A 21467-nucleotide genomic window follows, 5' to 3' on the forward strand; every position below is an offset into this window, starting at 1 on the left:
CTTGGCTACACTTGTTGTAACGGTCACACATTTGCAAGAGTTCAACAGGCAGGATAAACATTTCCATTCCCCCAGAAGATTCCTGGGAATGTTGGCCAACTGCTAAGTGGCGTTAGGAGGAGACTGAGCTAAGTGGGCTCTGTGAGTGTTGGATGAGGATCAGGTAGTGAATGAAAAGCGGGAAAAACCTGCGAGTCCGGAGATAAACAATGACGCAGTCCGGCAGCTCACCCATAGTCAACAGGGGACTTTTGTAAGGGACGTTTCTACACTGTATATCAGTTGGATTGGCTGGATCCCAATTGCAATATGCAAAAAGCTGCTGTCTTCTTGTTTTAAATGCTGCTATATTAGCCTGAAAAATATTAATTTCATAGACCATCCACAACATAAGTATTACGTTTCAAGTAGTTTCAGTCAAGCAAATCTAAAGTTTACTAGATGTTAGCCACATGACAGGCCTACCTCAACAGACAAAGCTGAATCAGATGAAGCTGCACTGAGGTTTTGTTACCAGGCTCTACTCCAGAGTCATCCAGCTCTATATTCATCACAGAGCAAGTGAGCTAGGTGAAACTGAATGTACGTATACATCACGTTTGATGTCTGGCCAAATCCCTCGAGGTTTTAATTAAGCCTTCTCTGAACCATAACAGCAGTGCCTGCTTGACATATGATGTCAATGCCGTTAAATCATTCGACCTCTCTTTTAGCACAGTTCTATTGAAAGCCTGGGAGGTACGTTTTTATAAAATAAATAAATAAATAACTACATTACATCAAAAAGGGACATCTTAAAGGGACAGAATTGTCAAAGAGATGTTCCTACTGCTAATCAGCCATATAAAGATAAATTATTGTTGTCATAAATCAATATTAAGCATCTTTATTAAAGTGTATTCCAAACAATGTAACATCAAACTCAGTGCAAGCACAGTTTCTACACTGCACAGGCATTATCTTAGAATATCGTGTTATACCCCGCGGACAACAATTCCATTGTTCTTACCTTTGTTTAATGAAGGAATTCCTCTAGACTGTACCACACCTATTTGATCCAGCGCAGTGAAATCCTGTTAAAACTACCGTCTAAAATTAAACATTAGCCCTTGTCTTACTTAGCCTTCCTTCCTCGCTTCTCTAAAATAAACAACACTTCATAATGTAGTTGGAAACAATAACCATATATATAAACAACCATCTCCATTAACTACGCAGACAATGTCGTACATTAGGAGGAAACCTATGGCTAAACAACCACTATTTTTAGGGTATAAATGATCCTTCCAGACAACTGGAAAGAGAACGTGTCAGTCCTGTCCAAAGGAAAGTGGTCATTCTGCGGTCACTGAAATCAGTCACCAAATGTTACACTGCAGTGACAGTTCCACAGTCCCCTGCCTCTTACGCAAGGCCATTCACCTGCCTTTCGACTCCTCTACAAGGTATAATTTGAAGCTGCGCTGACACACCGACACGCCCCTACCTCGGCATCTGCATGCCAGGGGGATTTGTCGAAGGAAGCAAGAAAGCGAGGGGCCCTACCTGCCCATTCATTCATCGGAAGCAGATGTGAAGCATTTCATTTCCTAGGAGGTAATTACAGGCGCAAGAAGGCACCGGCATAGCCGTGTGAAACTCAGCAGCCAGACTGCCATGTCTAGGGCAGGAACTCTCACCAGAGGAGAGGCCAGTAATCAGCACTCAGTCACGTACCCTCCAGGAGCTGCTGAAACTTTGTAGGGGACTGTGCCCTCGAGGTACAGGTAAGCCCCCCGCTCCCTGCTTCAGTTTTCACATTTCCCAGACCATTCCTCCAGACATGCAGATCAGTTGAGGAGGAATGCCCTGTTAATTACATAAAAGCAGTTTTACAGCTGACCTAGTATTACATACCAAAGGCTGTAATAGAGCTGTAAAACCTAAGACTCAATGCCATCGCCACCCAACACTCCTCTGATGTGCCAGACACAACAGTTTCCCATTTTTTGGCCACAGCCTAAATGCCCGTTACACTGGCACACGTCTTAGAGTTTGGATCTTCTGTTCCACGGTTGGTTACTCCATCCTAATCATTCAATCTAATGATAAACTCCACCCTCATAAATAAATACAATCATTTAATTATTTTTATTGTTGTTATTGATTGTGTAATTGAGGTTTATTGCAATAAATGTTGATCGTCAATGTTGCAGTCTACTTCTCTAGCTACTGAAGTTACACTAATAACTAAGCACTTGCCAACAACACCATCATTTCTACCATCATACTCGCCTTAAAAAATCCTGCAAACATTTCATCAAACACCTGACTGAACCATGGTTAAGCATATATTCACAGCCAGTGAGGTATCTACGACTTTTTTGATATTTTTCGTAAAACTTCGTTAACCTGGTCCAATTGTTACAATAGTCAAAAATTGACTGGTTGATTCCACTGTAAGTTCTGAACTGTGCTTTTGGTTAATCGGAAATGTCGGACAATCCGTTCTGCTCGTCAAGTTCCAACCAATGGTAGGGCCAATTTAGATTCCACTGAGACTCAAATTTAGCAATTTATCATTTTGGTACACAAACTTAATAAAGTAAGGCTTCTCTGAAAGTCTAGAACGCCCTGCTGGTTCTCCACTGCTAATGCGTGTAATAAAAAAGTAAAGCAACCACATTGGCTATGGATAGCTTGAATGTCCCAATGTGATCTCACACAGAAACATCCATATACACTATATCCACTTGTACGTAGTGCTGTGGAGCAAAGTATACACCACGACCCATCTGTCATGTACTTGAAGAAAAAAACAGCGCTGGGAGATAGTACTGGAGAACCTCTAGCTGTTAATGAACTTTTCAAAACTTATAAGAGAGACAGTAATGGGCCGACATCAGTGGAGAAACGGTACGGATTCCCCATCTCACTGTGGTTAAGGTTAGGGTAGGAATAAGGCTTAAGTTAGATTTAGGTCTAGATTAGGGTGATCGAGTTACACTGTACATTTGTGTAGTTTTTTCTTGGTTACAGTAACATTGGATTTGACAACCAGACTCTAATCCTTTGAGAACTCACTGGTCACTCCATCAACAGAAGCACAAAGCATCCAGGCATTCAGGCATGACAAGCATCCAGGCTGTTTTTCTGTCCTGGCAGCGAAGTGGTGGAACGAATTTCCCCTGGGTGTCCGAACAGCAGAGTCGCTCGCTGTCTTCAAACGCCGACCGAAGACCCATCTCGTCCAAGAGCACAGAGTATTTTGGTCTCCATACTGACTTTTGTATTCAGTAGATTTTAAGCTTAGAGGTTTCTTTTGGATCCTAGCTGATACAAACTAGTTAAGGATAGTTTCTGAGTAAACAGTGAAGCAGTTTTGTAATTACATGCCTTAAATGTAAATGACTCTTAAGCTGTGAGTCAACTCTACGAGGATTCACCTGTAGTCTTTTCTTTACCACTAGGGGTTGGGTTTCCCTTGAAATGTAGCAGTAGATCATTTTACAAGACAATTACAAACGTTAGCACTAGCAGATCAGGCTGGACTTGTGAAAAAATTATGGCAAAAGGTGAAACAACACAAATGTGTGTTTGTATTTTGACAGAGTTGTGCACCAATCAGAGATTCTGTAAGCGTCGTTCAACCTCGCAACAGTAGCTATAAAAGAGTATTTGTGGCCAGAGCACATACAGGTCAATTACAAAAATTCCACCAGGCGAGGTGAAGGGCGGATTCTGCTGACTAGACGTTCACGGACACCTCGGGCTGAGCCGATGGGACTATGAAAACTTTGGATCTGTCTCGCCTGCTCGCAGGGGCAAAACAAAACTATGCCCATTCTTCTGTTATCTCGCTAAATCTCCACACTGCAAGTTCTCATATTATTCAAGCACTAGGGAACCCCCACAAAACAGCCGACCGTGGTTAAGAACATGTGCCCAAGGGCAGGTTTTGCACCCGTGCCAAGGAATTTGGCTGCAGACCTCAACCCCGGTGTGCTATTCACAACGTCCCTTTGTGGCCTTGTCAAGACTATGGTGGCAGCCCAGCAGGAGAAACCAAGAAACCATGAGGTCGAAAAAGTCTCTTCACGCTGCTCAGAGGCTGTTGTGCACCAGCAGGTCTTCTAGCTCGCCATAAATCAGAGCTGGAAGGCTGTTTAATTAGCCGCTTTACAAGGGTAATTGCTTGAGTTGGCTGGGCGTTTTAGGTGGATATAAAGCCTACGTCCAGGGTGATTAAGAAGCTTTAGTTTTGAAACACTGCAGCTTGTGAAAGGTTGCTTTCCAACACTACTGTTGCTGACAAGTTACACGGTTTATCTTGTTGGTGCACTTTAACTAGAGGCACATCAGATTAAGGAGAACATCCTGACATAAGAGGACTGCATTAGTACTGCATTAGGCCTCACAAGGTCCAAGCTATGAAAATTAGTCCGTCCTGTTAGCATCAGGCCTGTTTTAACAGGAGAAATCTGAAGGAAGTAAAAAAAAAAAAAAAACTCTGTACAGAACATGAGAATCCACCTTGGTTTTGTCATCACTTCTGATACGGAGGGAGTCAGGCAAGACCCAGCTCTCAAATCAAATGAGTGAAAACTCTGCTTCGCCCCAAAAAGTCAACATGGCGTTTGGGTGGAGACAAAATTGCACATAGCCACTTTGCTCTGGAAGCCACAAAAATGTCAGCTCTGTCACAAGCCAAAGCCTGTGCAGGCTGCCTTGAACAGGGCCATCCCTAAATAAAAATGCCCACACTTTCAGAATTCAGGCTATGAATTATATTTACCAACCCACATTTCTGTGGGTTACTTTCCACTAGACAGCATAGTGTAATCACAAAATGCTGAAATGCCCTTCATTCTCAACATTATTGGTATTATTGGTCAGATAAGCACAACGATAACGATAACAATAATTATATTAATTTTTAATTATATTAATAATAATTAATTAAGTCATCAAGGTCATGTAGAAACTTGCTAATAATCCAGGTAATGAAGGCCTTCAGGGTCATCTGATCTTTGAAATCTTTGAAAGTTTATGTAAGGTTTCATTGCTCGTTTAAACCAACTGTTATTGGGCTAAGAGTGGCTCTAAGGCCCGGAGGTCACAAGTTCAAATCCTAAGCCACATCGCTTTGCCATCAGCAGCCGGAGTCTGAGAAGGCACAATTGGCCATGCTCTCTCCGGGTTGGTTGATGGCGCTTTCTCCCCTCATCACTCTTAGCATGACGAATGGACGACACAGGCATTCGTTAGCTGGTGTGGTGGAGCTGGAGACCTGGTGCTTTCCTCAGACCACGTCAGCTACCTGGCAATGCAGCATCGACCTCAGTTCGGAGACATGTGTTGAGCCCTTACCCTCCTAGTGTCGTAGGCACTGCTAGTTCGGGTGGGGGGGGGGTTTACAAACGGGTGGGTTAATTGGTAGCATGATACCTGCAACACAGCCTGGAGGTCTTGATATCTGTAATAGATTCCTAAAAGAATACGGCATAGCCCTCATACTGCAGGCAGTGCTACAGGTCTTGACTAGCGTTCCAGTCAAGTGTAGAGAGACGGGTCATGTTCACATCTTCTAGAAACTTCACTCATCAACGACATGTAACCTGGAACCTCTTCTACGTGCCTTAGCCAACAAATTTAAGCCATGTCAAATAAAAGTGCTTGATGTTAAAGTAATGCTGGATCACTTTGTGTGACTCGTGTTCTTGTTTAATAATTGTTATCGATAGCATCTGGTCAAATATTGCAGCTGTGATCCCATGGGTATTCATCTCATGATCCTTTCTTTTACAAAACAACTTTGTGGCAGCAGTGCGTCTTGCACAACAGAATCAGTCTTGCTTCAGAAAGAGCAGTAAAACAGAACAAGACTGCATGTAATGAAGACAGAAGGCTGAGACAGAAGGTTGCTAATCTAGTGGCTTATTTACTGTTCAGGGGGGCTAGATTACAGAGAGCAAGCAGCAACCCAAAAGTAATTCACAAATTATGAGAATTACTGCAGTGTTGTGAGGACAGTGTTGAAATGTCAGATACAAACTTGACAGGCCTTATGTTTAAAAGACTAAAGAGTACCTATGCAAGACCAAAGCAAACAAGAAGCCTTCTATATAGCTGTATAGGTTCTAGGCTTTTTTGCCGGACCACCAAGTGGGCCGGCCTGGAAGAGGTCATTTTGATCGGTGCGGCATATTGTGATATTAATGTGTGTGTCAAAGTCTTAGCAATAGCATTTCGACCCAACATCACTACTGCGGTATTAGCAGTGCACCAACTGATGGCCTTGCTCAGCAGCATTATCGCAGCATTAGCATTGCTACCACAGTGTAAGCATCCCTACTGCGCTGTCCGTTGGCCCCGTCCAGCAACCGCCGGTCTCGCTCAACATTGCTATTGTGGCATTTGTGAGAAGCCATGTTCATGAGGTCCTGGGCCCTTCACATCTAAGCACTAGTAAATAAGTGGTCTACAGCTTAAGGCAGGGAGGGGAAAGGCTTGAGTGCTGTGTTATTCACCAGGGTCTAGGTCTCTACAGTGAGCCAGTAGTACCTTTGCTAATATCTGAATGACTTTGTTTACATCTCATAGATTGAATTTAGAAAAACCTGCAAAATCCTCCTTTAAAAGGTGCATGTTCTACCATGGTTCTACCATTGCATGTCTATTTGTATGCATGTTGTTCTGAGGCAGTACGCAGACTGAATGCGCTAATGCAAAGGCCTTTGCCTGCTGCAGCAACGACCTGGAGCGACTTCAGAAGTACGCGTCTGACACCGTGGCGGGACCTGGGAAGTGTCTGACAGGCAACCATAATAGCGATGGCAGGCGGCATGGTGAATTAAGTCTGCCAAGGCCCTCATCCAAGCACAGACACACACAGACACACACACACACACACAATCTGCATTCCATCCTTATCAGCCCGCAAATCCACCGCCTTCTCTTCCACCGTACCTGCCAGCACCGATCACACTTTGGGGCAGTACAATACAGCACTTGTTAACATCACCTTTGGCCTTTGCAATTTTTTTAACATAGCCTGTGGCTGTGCTATGCAAATGTGCCCTGCCTTCTATTCAATTAACACTGATTATTATTATTAGATTAGATTATTAGATTTAGTCTAAATGTCTGATTTTTCATATTTTTACACTGTTGTAAGAATATTATAGGATTATTGTACTTAATACCAACATAATTTTACAGTAATAGTATCTACCAAAAGTGTCTTGTTCAACTGGCAGATCATTTTCATGCAACATTATCTGAACAAAGCCAATTTAAGGAAACAATAACTAAATATAGTGTTGCACCGATAGTATAGTATAATATAGTGTTGGCGCCGATACTCACACTTACACACAGTATCGGTATCAGCAATAGAGAGCACCGATAACATCAAGCTTATTGATGACATACTTGTCATACTTTTTTTTTTTTACATAGATTTTTTTTGTTTGCATACTTTATGAAACCAAATGTTTAAACAACCTGTAAACAGCCAGTCTTGATGGGTTATTACCATTAAACAGACATTAAGACATGTACACCAAATAAAAATCTGTTTGGTCGAGCTTAGCAAGATTATGCTTCCCTACTTGCTTACTGCATTGTGGCGATTTTCATTGTTTCATTGCTCTGAACTTTTCAAATGTTCAGTAACTCAACCAGTACATGCTGTTCTTTTTAAGGATTATCAGGATTTATAGCCATTATTGAGTATTTAAGTCAGAGTTAGTATTGGTATCGGTAATCTGGTATCGTATCAGAAAGGAAAAAGTGGTATCAGTGCATCCCTAACTAAATACATTATATAAAGTACATTATTACTACAATAACCTCAAAGAGGGCAATATTAGATGTTTATACTACACTGAAGAGGATTTATAGGATGTTGACCAATGGCAGAGCAGTCACAGCAGCTGTGTTTCTGTGTAGTTTTTGATGCGTCAAGGTCTTACAAGATCTTAAGTCCAATAAAAGTAAATCACAGTAAACACCCATCAACACTCCCTTTTAGATGATCTCCTTTTTCCATGAAGGACACAAACTGGCCTGAACAGAGAGAGCAGCAGCCAGTAGTAGACAGAAAAAAAAACCCAAAAACATATCATACATGTACAGCTGCAATTTTTTCCATGGATGAATTATTTATTTTTTTGTCATGGAAATATAAATAAGAGAATGTGAATGCTTTGAAAAGTGCACAGCCGGGATGTGATTTTGGCTGCTCTAGAAGCAGGTGGCTCCTCAACAAATGAATTGTTTCCCGTTTGAACATGCTCGCTTTAACGCGCAGGGCCGAGGGTGCACTTTGCAAAAATTTGTTTCGTCCAGTGAACCGAGCATGTGGCCTTACAAAAGCTACCCAACGGACTCAAATTTGCATCCATTCTTATTTTATTCGGATCATAATTTAGCTTTAACTAAATTCCAAACCTTTTGTTCTCCATTGAAGCACACCAAGTATAAGCTCTATCCAAACAGAACTGGCTGTTATATCATATCGGATATAGGCTGACGGCTCAGACTATTTTACTTTACTTTACTTCAATTATATATTAGGGAATGTACAGTAAGCTATATGTGATATGACCTGCATATTTCTTTTTCTAATTATAACAATATTATCATCAGCCAAAACAAAAGTTGCTCAATGGGAGTCATGAGTCTCATAATTAGCTGAGCTTGTACAAAAGACAACGCCTTCTAAAAACCTGTCAGGTCTGACAAAATATCCAAATATCGAGCCTGTAATACATCTTACTGTAATACGTCTTACTGTAATACGTCTTAAATACAGTGTTGTGGGGGAAATGAACTAGCTGGTCTGTTGGTTTGTATAGAATGTATGCTAACTAGCTTAACAGCCAATATATCAGACATTTTAATAAGCTATGTGAATTTTTCTCTTTTAAAAGACCTCAATACACTAGTACTAGAGGTTGACCGGTACAAGTATTTGTCCCAAACCACAACTATACAGGAGTTTACAGGTCTAAAATACACCGTACGTGGCATTAGGGTAAATACAGTAATTTCACCAATCAGAAACATTAAGCTGGGTTCAGTTTACCTCAGAAGTCTGATGTCAGAGCTGGGATTGAAGTCACACCCTGAGTTGACCGCGTTCCAGTTCAAAATTTGAATAATTGTATACTTTATTCTATATTTCAAAACTACTATTTTCTAAAAAACTGTTAGATACAGACTTCAGTTTACGACAACTGTTTTAACAATCCTTTACAATGTTTTTTTATTGCGAATCTAACCTAAAATATGTCCCACTTTTTATGTCCCAGGTTAGCATTGTTAGCATAGCATTGTCCCAGGTTTGCAATGTGAGCGATATCAATTGATGGCAACGCATTATGCTGTATTTTGTGCATCTGATGGCTCTTCCGACTTTCCAAGTAGGACATCCCACTTCTGGGTGCGTTCCAGTTGAAATTCGTCATTTGCATGGTATTGCGGGATGATAGTGGTTTAGGACTATTGCTATGGCAACTGTAGTCTTGTTTGTCCCCTCTATACTCTCATGAATCATATGGCCAGTCTTTACTTTCTCGGAACAATGTCAGCAACAATCCGACCTTTTAGCACCTCCTTGCAACTCATGAAATCATGGTGGATTGGTTGAGGACAATGTGTGTGTGTTTGGGTGTGGGTTGAACCCTACAGGGGACGCTTTATGGCACTAGATGTCTGATCAAAAGAAATTAAAAGAACTTGGGTTGTTTTAGCCCCAATTTCCAGTGCAAAACAAACCATGAATTGTGTGAACACTGCTAATTAACACACTATCCCTGCATTTAAACACCAACCAACAGGAATTAGCATGGCTGTTAGGCCAACACATGAGACATGGCCTGATCGAATGCTTATATTATTTGTGTCCATTTGCGTTTTTCAACTTTTTACAAATCTCTAATTGAATTTTTTTGGGCTATTTGCTTACTTATGTTTTATTTTATGACGTTAAACTTTTGTTTAAGCCAATTAAATAGTGCATCCTTACTTTTCTCGTCTTCGAAGATCACGTTCACAGCAGAAATGCTTTCCAAGTGGAAGCAGCATGGATTTCAGGCTAATACAGCATTTGTGATTATTTGCTTATGTTTGATTGATTTTATTTATTTATTTATTTATTTATTCATTTTTGGAGCATGTGCAATCCCAGTGTTGCCTAAACGCTCTCCAACCGGAATTAGCGTGGCTGTAAGGCGAACACAAGATCCAAGACGCAGCTGCTGTGTGCAGGCTTGGCTCCTGCTCCTACGTCTTGAAGGCCCACAGGAAAGCCTGAGTAAACTTTGCTGCGGGGAAGCAGGGAAGTGGGCTCTGCCCCTTCACACAGATAATTTCGGACTTCAGTTCCCCAACAGGATGATGAATCAGCACACTCCGTCTTTGTTTCCCTTGATCAGCTGAAGTTGCACGGCAAAATGATTTCTGCCTACATCAGAGCTGTCTTAAGAAAGCCACGCTTGGAGCGCAGCATTTAGCCACACTTCCCCCTCCTTATTACGCAGGATGCAGAGGACACCAAGGGCTGACAGGATGGAAAACCACTCCCAGAACCACTGTGGCCAGAACATGCTTTTAATATAACGAGCTGCATGGGAATGGACTTGTAAAGTATTGTTAAGCATGTGGCATTTGAAATAGTAATGAAGTACTGAGCCTGCCCAGACGCACCCGACTGCACCCAGGTACACCTGTACCCTCCTTATAGCAACTGCAAGAGCCCTATAATCATCACCTATAATGATCTGCACCTGATTTAACATAACCCCACCCTCACCTGCAGCCTAACACAAGGCATTATTGTACACCTCTAACCAACAAAGGCTGTCTAAAGCCTGCTGTGGTAGCGGGCCTCAGCCGGGACGCTCTCAGAGGGGAGGGGGGCTGTTGACATGCTAATGTACCCCAGGTACAGGGTGGCTCAGCTGGCTTTATCTAAAGAGTCTCGAGTGGGTCTCAGCAGTCAAAGAGCACTGTTGAACACTTAGAGAGGCAAGGCCAGGCCAGGGCAAGGCAAGGCAAACTGTGTCCAACCCTGGAAGCCACTTCAGAAGAAACTGCACTGCCAACTCAACCCAGTTACAGTGCTCTGGTTTAGCTGGATTTCAAAGATTTTCTCAATTCAGCTGAAACTCAAGTCAAATCTTAGCACTCGGCACTTGTTTGCTGGCTAATGTAGTAATCCTGCTTTGTGAAACGTCTCCCAGGGTTAACAGTTCATGCACAGACAGAAGCTCAGACACAGCTGGGCAGTGCTGTTGTCAAAAAGGAAGAATATGAATGAACTGTTATGTCTGGTGGGGCCTCTAGAAAACTGTAGGAAAGACTGAACACAGGTTTTACATTCAACAGTATGCTTAAACCTGAAAGCCTGAGGAAATAGAGGAAAGAGAGAAAACATGCACCTCTTTAATGGCTGTTATCTACTTTCCTTTTGCTAGTGAAACAATATGGCCTGAAGGCACCGAAATTCCTTTCCATTACCTTTCTCACAGTGTCTCAGCCGTGATAAGCTGCCTGTTAATGGTTTAATAACACTCTTGTCGAATATGCAGCCAACCGGCTTACAAGAGCCTCAGCTGAGCACTGCATTTCATTTCAGGGCAGGCCGAGACTTGCCACAGATTGGTGGAAACAGGGTGGCTGCTCTGTTGGCGCATGGCTTCGACAAGACAGCATGGACGACTGAAGCAGCGTTCACACTGATCTCAATGCCAGCCAGAATTAGCAGAGATCAAACATGTACCAGTGTTACAATTGATGTATATAACCTGGACCACCAGCAAGCAGAACTGGTCCCCAAGCATACAACATGGAAGCCAGTAAGAACAATATATTTTCAATGAGTACAAAAGATCTCTTTCCTCTAGTTTAGGCTAAAGCCCCCTCAACAGATTTCAAGACAACACAAGACTAGGAAAGATTAAATGTTTGTCTCTACATTACTTTAGTACAAAATTTGAATCTGTACAGTATGGTACCATAAGGTGTAAGGTTTGAATTTCTATATTATTTAAGCATGTAAAGTTAAACTCTTCACAGTACTTAATCGTGTAAGGTTTGAATCTCTGCAGTTCTGCACCATGTCAGGTTTGAATCTCTGCAGTTCTGCACCATGTCAGGTTTGAATCTCTGCAGTGCCGCACCATGTAAGGTTTGAATCTCTGCAGTGCCGCACCATGTAAGGTTTGAATCTCTGCAGTGCCGCACCAAGTAAGGTTTGAATCTCTGCAGTGCTGCACCATGTAAGGTTTTAATCTCTGCAGTGCTGCACCATGTCAGGTTTGAATCTCTACGGTACGGGTTCATATAAAGTTTGAAACTCTACGGTACGGGTTCATATAAAGTTTGAAACTCAACAGCACATTTAAGGTTCAATTGTCTACAGTTCTGTAGCATGTCAGGTTTGAATCTCTACGGTATGGTAGCACATATAGCTTAAATGTCTACATTATTTAAGCATGTAAGATTTGAATTTTTGCAGTACTGCACCATGTAAGGTTTGAATCTCTGCGGTACGATTCCATGTAATGTTTGAAACTCAACAGCCCTTTAGCATGTAAGGTTTAATTATCTACAGTTCTGTAGCATGTCAGGATTAAATCTCTGCAGTATGGTACCATATAAGGTTTGAATTTCTACATTTAAGCATGTAAGGGTTGAATGTCTGCAGTATGGTACCATATAAAGTTAGAATTTCTACATTATTTAAGCATGTAAGGTTTGAATGTCTGCATTTCTGTAACATTTGAATTTATATATTACCATATATTACCTTGTGGACACCTCTTCTAATGAATGCATTCAGCTACCTTAAGTTTCACCCATTGCTGAAACAGATGTGTATATAAACACAAACACACACACACAGCTTATCTAGTCACTGTAGATAAGTATTGCCAATATATTAGGACTATCTGGAGCAGACGAACATGAACCAGGGGTGGGCCAGAGGGGTATAAAGCCCTCCCAGCATTAAGCTGTGGAGCAGAGAAACTGTGTTGTGATGGAGTGATGGTGCTCCATCCAATATCTTTGGGAGGAGTTGGGGAGTTGATACAAGGTTCTGTTATGAAACTGTTATGACAGCTGCTAAGGTGTACTTAACAGTAAAGTTCCAGAAGCAGAGAAGTTGGTCAAAAGCCTCTTCAGAAGCAGCTTCTTACCACGCCTGCATTTGGCCCTCAAAGCTCTCCCCAGTTGCACACACCCAACCACAGAGCAACTGTGGTCTCACACCAAGATCTTCTTGCAATCTGATTGGCCGAACTACTACCCACCCCCCCCCCCACCCCCCCCAACCATGCTAGCATGACTCAGTGTGACATAATGAGCTTTGGCAGCATGTGTTCCTAAGTGGTGGGTCCTGGTTTTGGGAAGGGGCTGCTGGTGGCATGTATGTGTGTGGAAAGACAAGCGAACGAGGCACCAGGCAGGGCCGTGAGGTAGGCTGTGCGTGTCCACACTTGCAGGATCTGCTGTACCAGCCAAAAGCCAGCTGTGTTTGGAGTCTGCCCCCAACTCTGTGATGAAGGCCGTACAAATGGAAGCCTCAGACAAGGACGGTGATGCATCACACAGTAACCGCACATCAGGCTGAATGGAAGATGGACATGTGGGGATATGAATACACACCATGGGGGAGGAACCCAGGGAATTAACCTTGGGCAAATAGTTACACTCTGATTAGACATGTCCTAAAGTTATTTTCTGCACATGTACTTTTCTTCTATGACACTGAAAAAGAATACGCTGGGGGAATGACAAACACAGCGTGGGACAACCATTCACAAGTACTGAAATCACTTTCCCAAAAGAGTGTTTATTGGAGCACGTTTCGGAACCTTTCAGTAGATGGTTCTATAACATATACGTGTAGAATGAGCTGTGCGCCTGTTTTGGAGCTCCAATGATGTGTATATGGGCCTGTTCACAGCTGTCATTAGCATGGATTTTGTATCTGGATAGTATCTGGACCGGATTCTGTTTGCACTCGTCATGAAAATGCATCCCTAGTGTGACCAGATGAGATCCGGTTTTACTGTCCCATGTAAAAAGCAGTGACTACATCACTACCGATTTATATCCTGATGTATTCAGATTATTTATCCACATATATTCCTGATACTTAAGACGTGAGATGAAGTGACCTGGTGTAAAACAGCTCCTGGGTGTGTTTACACTTGCATTTTTAAGTGGTCTGGCCTCATCTGGTTATAATCCAGATACTGAAAACGGACTAATTTGACACCATTAAAGCTGCACTGTACCAGCAACCATATTAGATTTATTATTTATCAAAATAAAATCTTTTTATTCAGTGTTCTACTGAAAACACTGAATCCAAAGTGAAGATCCAAGGCCCAGGCCACCAACCTCACTGACCTCATTCTAAAACCTCAGGTCACACCTGCCTGCAGAGCACAGCCTACTTTACCACAACGTCTTTTAGAAGTTTCCAATCCTCAGCCATTCGCCTGAGCATGACTCAAACCATATGAAGCTGACAAGCAGCGCACCAAGCAGTTATAAACGAGCACTGGTAATCTCCCAGCCTATAAATTACACTCAACATGAGCCTGCATTCAGCTAACATCATGAACAACATGACTTCAGTGCTTAACAAAATGAAAATAATACAAGTAAAAATAAAAAATAATCGCATGCCTGCTGAGGGGTCCAGAACAGTTGGTCTGGTCTGTATGGTCATTAAGTAATCCGCTGGAAATGTGGACCCCCCCAATGAAGCCAAGGTGGGGGGCGAGAAAATAGAAAATTGTTTGTCCCAGCATCCCGGCAGTGAGCTGTATATGGCTGCAGGAATCCAGGCCACGCGGGCCCCCAGCAGCATACCACCGGATGAAGTCAGGGAACACTTGCGGAGCTCTATCCTGGGAGAGATCGCAAACTAAAATAGCTGCTGATGGTCACAATGGTGACGCCAGACACCAACAGACAAACTGAGCGCAAGATCTAGCAGTCTGCCAAGTAGACGTTACCGGCAAAGCTAAAAAGTTAGCTCAACGAAGCGATTTCTGAAAAAGCTCAGTCTCTCTTAAGGGCCTAAGGCAGGATTTGGGGGCCTGTGATTGGAATCACAGTGTGTAAGTGTTAGGTCTACCCATCTGCTTATGTGTTTCGTAACAGTCAATTCACTGAGCCTGCTAGTGGTCATGTTGCAGTTAAAAAATCTTTTAATTAAATATCCAGGCATCGTCCAATTTGGTTCGTATGAATCTGAGAATGGCAACAAAAAGTCTAATTAAAAAAGGTCCCATCAGTTTAGAGGGAGCAATATAATAGTTGGGGATTGGCTTGCAGTCACACAAGCTACAATTGCAGGTTTAACTTCTATAAACAAGGAACCATTACTTTATGAGCTTACGGTAAAATAGACAACAATAGGCTGTCTTAACATCCCAGCTAATTATTGCATTATTAGTTGGTACGTTACAGATAATTACATATAATTATATAAAAATACACTGAATAGATAAAATTATTGGACAACTGCTCATTATCTTTTGTTGGAGTAACTGTCCATGCAAGGCTTTCTACTAGGTATTAGAGGAGTATTACTGTAAGGATTTTATTGCATTCAGTGACAAGACCATGAGTGAAGTCAGGATGTTGGATGATTACGACTCCACCTCATCCCTAAATTCATCCCAAACGTTCTGGATGGAACGCCATCATTCCAGAGAACACAGTTTCACAGCTCCACAGCTCAATACTGGGGGCTTTTTACCTCTTTAGCTCACACCTGGAATTAGGCATGGTGCCAATAGGTTCATGTTCATCTGCTCCAGGTAGTTCTATTTTATTGGCAACATTTTTCTACAAGCTGTGCGTGTGTGTGTGCATTTGCACATTTATGTCAGCAATGGTTGCCACTTAAAGTGGCTGAATGCATTCATTTAAAAAAAAAAAAAGGGTGTCCACAAACTTTTTTTATTTCATAATGTGAATGTTTATTTATAATGTTATATTTATTTAACATTCACATGTCTAAAAGTGTAATTTTATTTATATTTATATATATATATATATATATATATATATATATATATATATATATATATATATCTCAGATCTTCAAGAATCTAGCCGCAATTATCAGGCTACTGATTGCTTGATTGCTAACAGAGGGTCGGGCCACTTGACTGTGCCAGTAAACTAAAAGGTAATAAAGTGCTTTTATTGGGGTTTTGTTGGGGCTGATTGATGCTCTTTGACCTGAAATTCCAACTGGACACCAGCACTGTTAGTGGCAACCAGGGCCCCAGAACTCAATTGAATCAAATGAGCTGTCTGGTAAGTAGTAAAGCAGCCTTGAAATGTGGAAAACAGATGCCCCTGGTTCCGGATAATCCAATTACAGTGCCATTGTGTCGGTCCTGGTGGTCTCTGAAACAATAGCAAAACTAAGGAAGCCGTCTCATATTCCCCAAGAGAAAAGACAGTGAGGTCAGCGCTAGATTCCGGACAACAGGAACACTGGTTTTACTTCTGTATTAACCATGAGAACAGACCGACAGATATGAAACTAATGTATTGGCTACATTACACATAATTTAATTTAGTGATTTTAATTAATTCATTCATTCATTCATTCATTAAAACTCAAAAAATGTGTCCCAAAAGCAAGAATCTCTATTTTTTAAAGTTTAAAATAAATAAATAAATAAATCCCCATTCTTATCAAACCGGTCTGACTAAATCAGTCCACATTCTATGGAGATAAGGAATGTCCATTCTCCAAATCTGTCCTCTGCACTTTGATTGGACTCTATAGGACAATGTCTGACAATCTGTGAGCAGAACTAATCAATTGCTTTCACTTTCAGGCCGGATACTCCAGGAATATCATGGACTTTATTAAAATGCACCACAACTGGCATGAAACCGAACCTCACATGCAGGTCATCAGCATCAGTGACCGTTTTATTCCTATTGGATATTTTCACCTTGATTTAAAAGAATCTACAAAATTTAGACCAAATTATTATTCACATTTCTACCAACAGATCCAGCCCACTGACCTGACGTTGAAGTAACTAGCTTAAGTATCTGAAGAGAATTACAAAGTAACATCATAAAAAAGCCATGTAAAATGATATGGAGTGCATCAAGGATCAATCTTAGCCCCCCTTTAGTTTCTAATAAACAGCAGTAGCTCCTTACATTTGCGCTTAGTCATGGGCAACAGTCAACCTTCCAGGTGTTCACCCTCAACACCACTCCTGGAAACCAAAGTTGTTCAAGTTTTGCAGCCACACGGACGCCAACCAGACCGCCTATGAATAGCTTGTTTCTACGGACAAAATTAGATGGCAGTACTCGGAGATGAAGTGGAGGTTCATGAGCAAAGTTGTCTGCTGACTGAACTGTGGATTAAGAGTTCCCGACCATCCGAAGCACCTCACTATCAAATCTGTGCAAAGGCAGAGGTAAACAGTGACCACAGTGTAGGTCAGTGAGCTCAACCACATCACTGCTTCCACCCCCAAACACTGAGAGAAGGAAAGTTTCCAGGGGGGGAAGCAGCAGGTATGGATTTTCTCAGGTACAAGGTACAAGGAAAAGTGCCCACAGGTTTGGGCAAAGTGGTGTTTGAGTAGATTCTCCATGCACAGGTCAATGGACTAGGCTGGAAAGCGCAGGGCAGAAGAAGAAGTAGGAGGAGGAGGAGGAGGAGGAGGAGGAGAAGGAGAAGGAGAAGGAAGGGGCTTGCTTGCTTACTTACATGAACGATATGCGAGGTCACTAACAACGAGATGAGAAGTCCGGAGACTTTTTGGACACCTATCCTCGACCTCATTTCTTTTCCTGGCCACCCAGCACCCAGGTCCTGAAAAGCTAGGTCCCCTCACTTTGAAGTTGGTGGGGGGGGGAAAGCTGCTTAGCAGAAGTTTGCAGAGTCCGTGTCCCCGTCCCACGCTCGGTGGGACCTCATTTACCGAAACGGAATATCCGTACGTGCGTTTCTCAGCCGTACTGCACGGAAAGTTACCGGAGCAGCCGAATAGCCAGGCTGGTCGTATCCGCTGAGCTCGTATCAGCCCCCACCTTTCACTGAGCACTGAGAAGAGGTTCAGCAGGACTGGGTGGCCGGTGGTGGTGGTGGTGGTGGGATGGGACTTGGGACTCCCCCCCTCGCCCTGGCTGGAGGAAAAGGCGGAGTGGAGTTCAGGGAGGGATTCTTATTAAAGCGGAACCATGTTTTTCCTCTCTGAGTAAAACTGCTGCAGCCATAGACGCTATATAAATATAAATAAATATTAATAAAGTAGTCAAAATGTGTTGTTTTTAGTGAAGATATTGAAGATATTGAAGATATTGATGATATTGATTTGTTTCCTGACTTCTCTGTTCACTCCAGTTACTGGATTGAGTTAGTAAAAAAATAAATAAATGTATTATATATTTATAATAACAACAATAATAGCAAAACATATGTATATGTATTTGAATACAAATATTTTTAATTAATTAATTAATTAATTAATTAACTAATTAGTTCCTTCATATCTATATCGTCACTAAATACAGCACATTTCCACTATTTTATTAATTTAATTTATTTAAATATAATACATAAATTACATTTATTTATTTTATAATTATACACGAATATATAACTAATATTTGTATATATCTTTTTGTATATACTTATATTGTATATATCTATTTTATTTTATTAAATAATATGTTGTCGCTGGTCCATTTAGCATGACATTCTCTTCAAATATATATATATGAAGTGAATACTATACAAATATATAGACTTTATTAGGAACATCTGTACACCTTCTCAGAATGTCAAAATGTTGGTGGTGATGATGTGGGGAATATTTTTCCTGGCCCATTAATACCAATTAATCGTCGCTTGAATGCTACAGCCTATTTAAGCATAACTGCTTATTACCATATGCACCCTTTATGGCCACAGTTCAACCATCTTCTAACGGCTACCTAATGCACCATGTCACTAAGCAAATGACATCCCCCGCTGGTTTCATGAACATGGAACTGAGTTCAGTCTTAATCAATGACCTTTCCAGTTCAGTCCAATAGACACAAGCTGCAGCATGAGCTGCAGTTACCTGCAATGAGTCCTGTTCTATTGGCATTGCCTCTCTACAGGGACTAGAAAAGCTGTGTGGGTGCAACTTAAAGTAGTGGAATGCATTCATTAGAAGGGGTGTCCACAAACATTTGGACATATTGTGTATATGTATGGTCAAATGACACAACTGGTCATTTGAGAAGTGCCTTAAAAAATCCAACACAATATTTTTAACAAACAACATTACGGGAAGTCACAAAGAACCCCAGGGTATCATCGAAGGACGACCAGTGTCCCATAGGAACCGTTAAGCCATGTTACCTGAATCCACCATACACCTTTTATATGATGTATAAAATACGCTAGTAAGCAACAGTTACCTGAAGTGCCTCTTAATAACTAATGGCCCATAATATCCAAACATAGCCAGCAGGCTGAATAACAGGCCTGTCCTTGTACAGCTTTGCATAATGAACAGCTCTGAATAAACCCAAGGATAGTGGATTTCATTACGGTTGATCCAGTTCTCTATTTAAAGTGAGCTAATGGCTCGTTTCTAGAATACTGCAGATTATTCTTTGCATTTATGCGACTTATAGAAAATACTGCAACAGTCCTCTGAGTTCCACAAGTGGTTTTGCAGCCTTGCTTTTACCAGCTTGTTGTAACTGCTCCCCCTGGTGGTGCTTACATGCAGTGTAATTTATTATTTTATTAACTCTACTGTTATTTTATGTATTATGCCAATAATTACAAATGACATTACATTTCTTATTTGTTTGCAGGACAAAAATACTATATTATTATATTATACTGCTTCAATACTGATTTTATAAGATACATGTTTTTAAAAACAATTACAATAATTACAACAATTTTCTAAAATAAAGGTAAAATGACTGGCATGTCATTCAAGTTTTTACATTATTTTATTATGTTACAGATTTGTCCTGAATTATTACGATCAAACACGTTAAAAAACAGTGACAACACTAAACGTTCTGCAGCAGACTAATACAGCCTTCCCATTGGCTCCTTGAACTATCTATTTACACACAGGTCATGTCCTCCAGTCACTGACACTGACCATCAGTGGGTTGTTTTTTCCCCAGGGCTACTTTCTCTTAGGTGTCCTATGTTTTACATGATGGTTGATGGCTGGACCTCAGTGTTGAAGGCTCTGTGTTGCTGAGTGTGCCAGCATTCACTCTCATGCTACCACAGAATTATTCTGAAGATATATTGGTTATAATAATTGATTATAATGATATTATTGAAGGTATATTGATTATAATAATTGATTATAATTGATTATAATGATATTATTGAAGGTATATTGATTATAATAATTGATTATAATTGATTATAATGATATTATTGAAGGTATATTTGTTTATAATTATTGATTATAATTGATTATAATGATATTATTGAAGGTATATTGATTATAATAATTGATTATAATGATATTATTGAAGGTATATTGACTATAATAATTGATTATAATTGATTATAATGATATTATTGAAGGTATATTGATTATAATAATTGATTATAATGATATTATTGAAGGTATATTGATTATACTAATTGATTATAATTGATTATAATGATATTATTGAAGGTATATTGATTATAATAATTGATTATAATGATATTATTGAAGGTATATTGATTATAATAATTGATTATAATGATATTATTGAAGGTGTATTGATTATAATAATTGATTATAATTGATTATAATGATATTATTGAAGGTGGTTGGTTATAATAATTCAGTGATAAACTGTAAATTCTTTACTCTGGAGAAACTAGATTTATTTTCCAGGGTATTTAACTTTCATTTTTACAGTGTACACAACAGCCCCTAGGGCCAGGAAGAGCAGCTGTAAATGTGAAGCACATTTAAAGGTCTTTCTCGTTCGTTGAGAAAAGCCACTTCACTACAGAACACGGCTTGTCATTTCCTCTCTGTTCAGCATATCTGAGCCTTTATGATACCAAAGCAGGGCGTCTGCACAGGATCCGTTTTACAGGCCCTATCATATCCATAATTGGGACAGTGTACAAAGCTGCCTTACAGGGAGCTCTCAGAGCAGCTGCTTTCAGTTTACTGCTCAGATGCTGAGATGGTGGGCCTCTCCGAGCCTCTCCAAAACAAGAAGGAAAACATCAGCAGCTGGGTTCGGAGTTTCTTTTCAGATAGTTAGAAGTTAGGTGTGGTCTGCACAGTCAGTGAGCCTGAGATGACCAAATACATGCAGGACATATTCATTTGAGAGCAAAGCAAAAGGTCATTATAATTGTTCTTACTGTTATTGGTGTTGTTTGGGGTTATTAAATGACCCTAAGTTATTAGGTCCGTGCACAATCA

At 40.8% G+C, this 21467-nt stretch overlaps 1 protein-coding gene across 1 annotated transcript in view; it reads right to left on the minus strand.

Annotated features, from left to right (window-relative positions):
- Positions 1 to 18098, minus strand: part of hspg2 (heparan sulfate proteoglycan 2) — a 143175-nt gene extending 125077 nt beyond the window's left edge. Inside the window, exon 1 of the mRNA XM_072696888.1 lies at positions 17768 to 18098. Coding sequence (XP_072552989.1) covers positions 17768 to 17842 — 75 coding nt within the window. The 5' untranslated portion in view covers positions 17843 to 18098. The remainder of the gene's footprint in view (positions 1 to 17767) is intronic.
- Between the last annotated feature and the right edge of the window lie 3369 nt (positions 18099 to 21467).

This window comes from Salminus brasiliensis, chromosome 14, assembly GCF_030463535.1.
Source record: "Salminus brasiliensis chromosome 14, fSalBra1.hap2, whole genome shotgun sequence".
Classification (NCBI taxonomy): domain Eukaryota; kingdom Metazoa; phylum Chordata; class Actinopteri; order Characiformes; family Bryconidae; genus Salminus; species Salminus brasiliensis.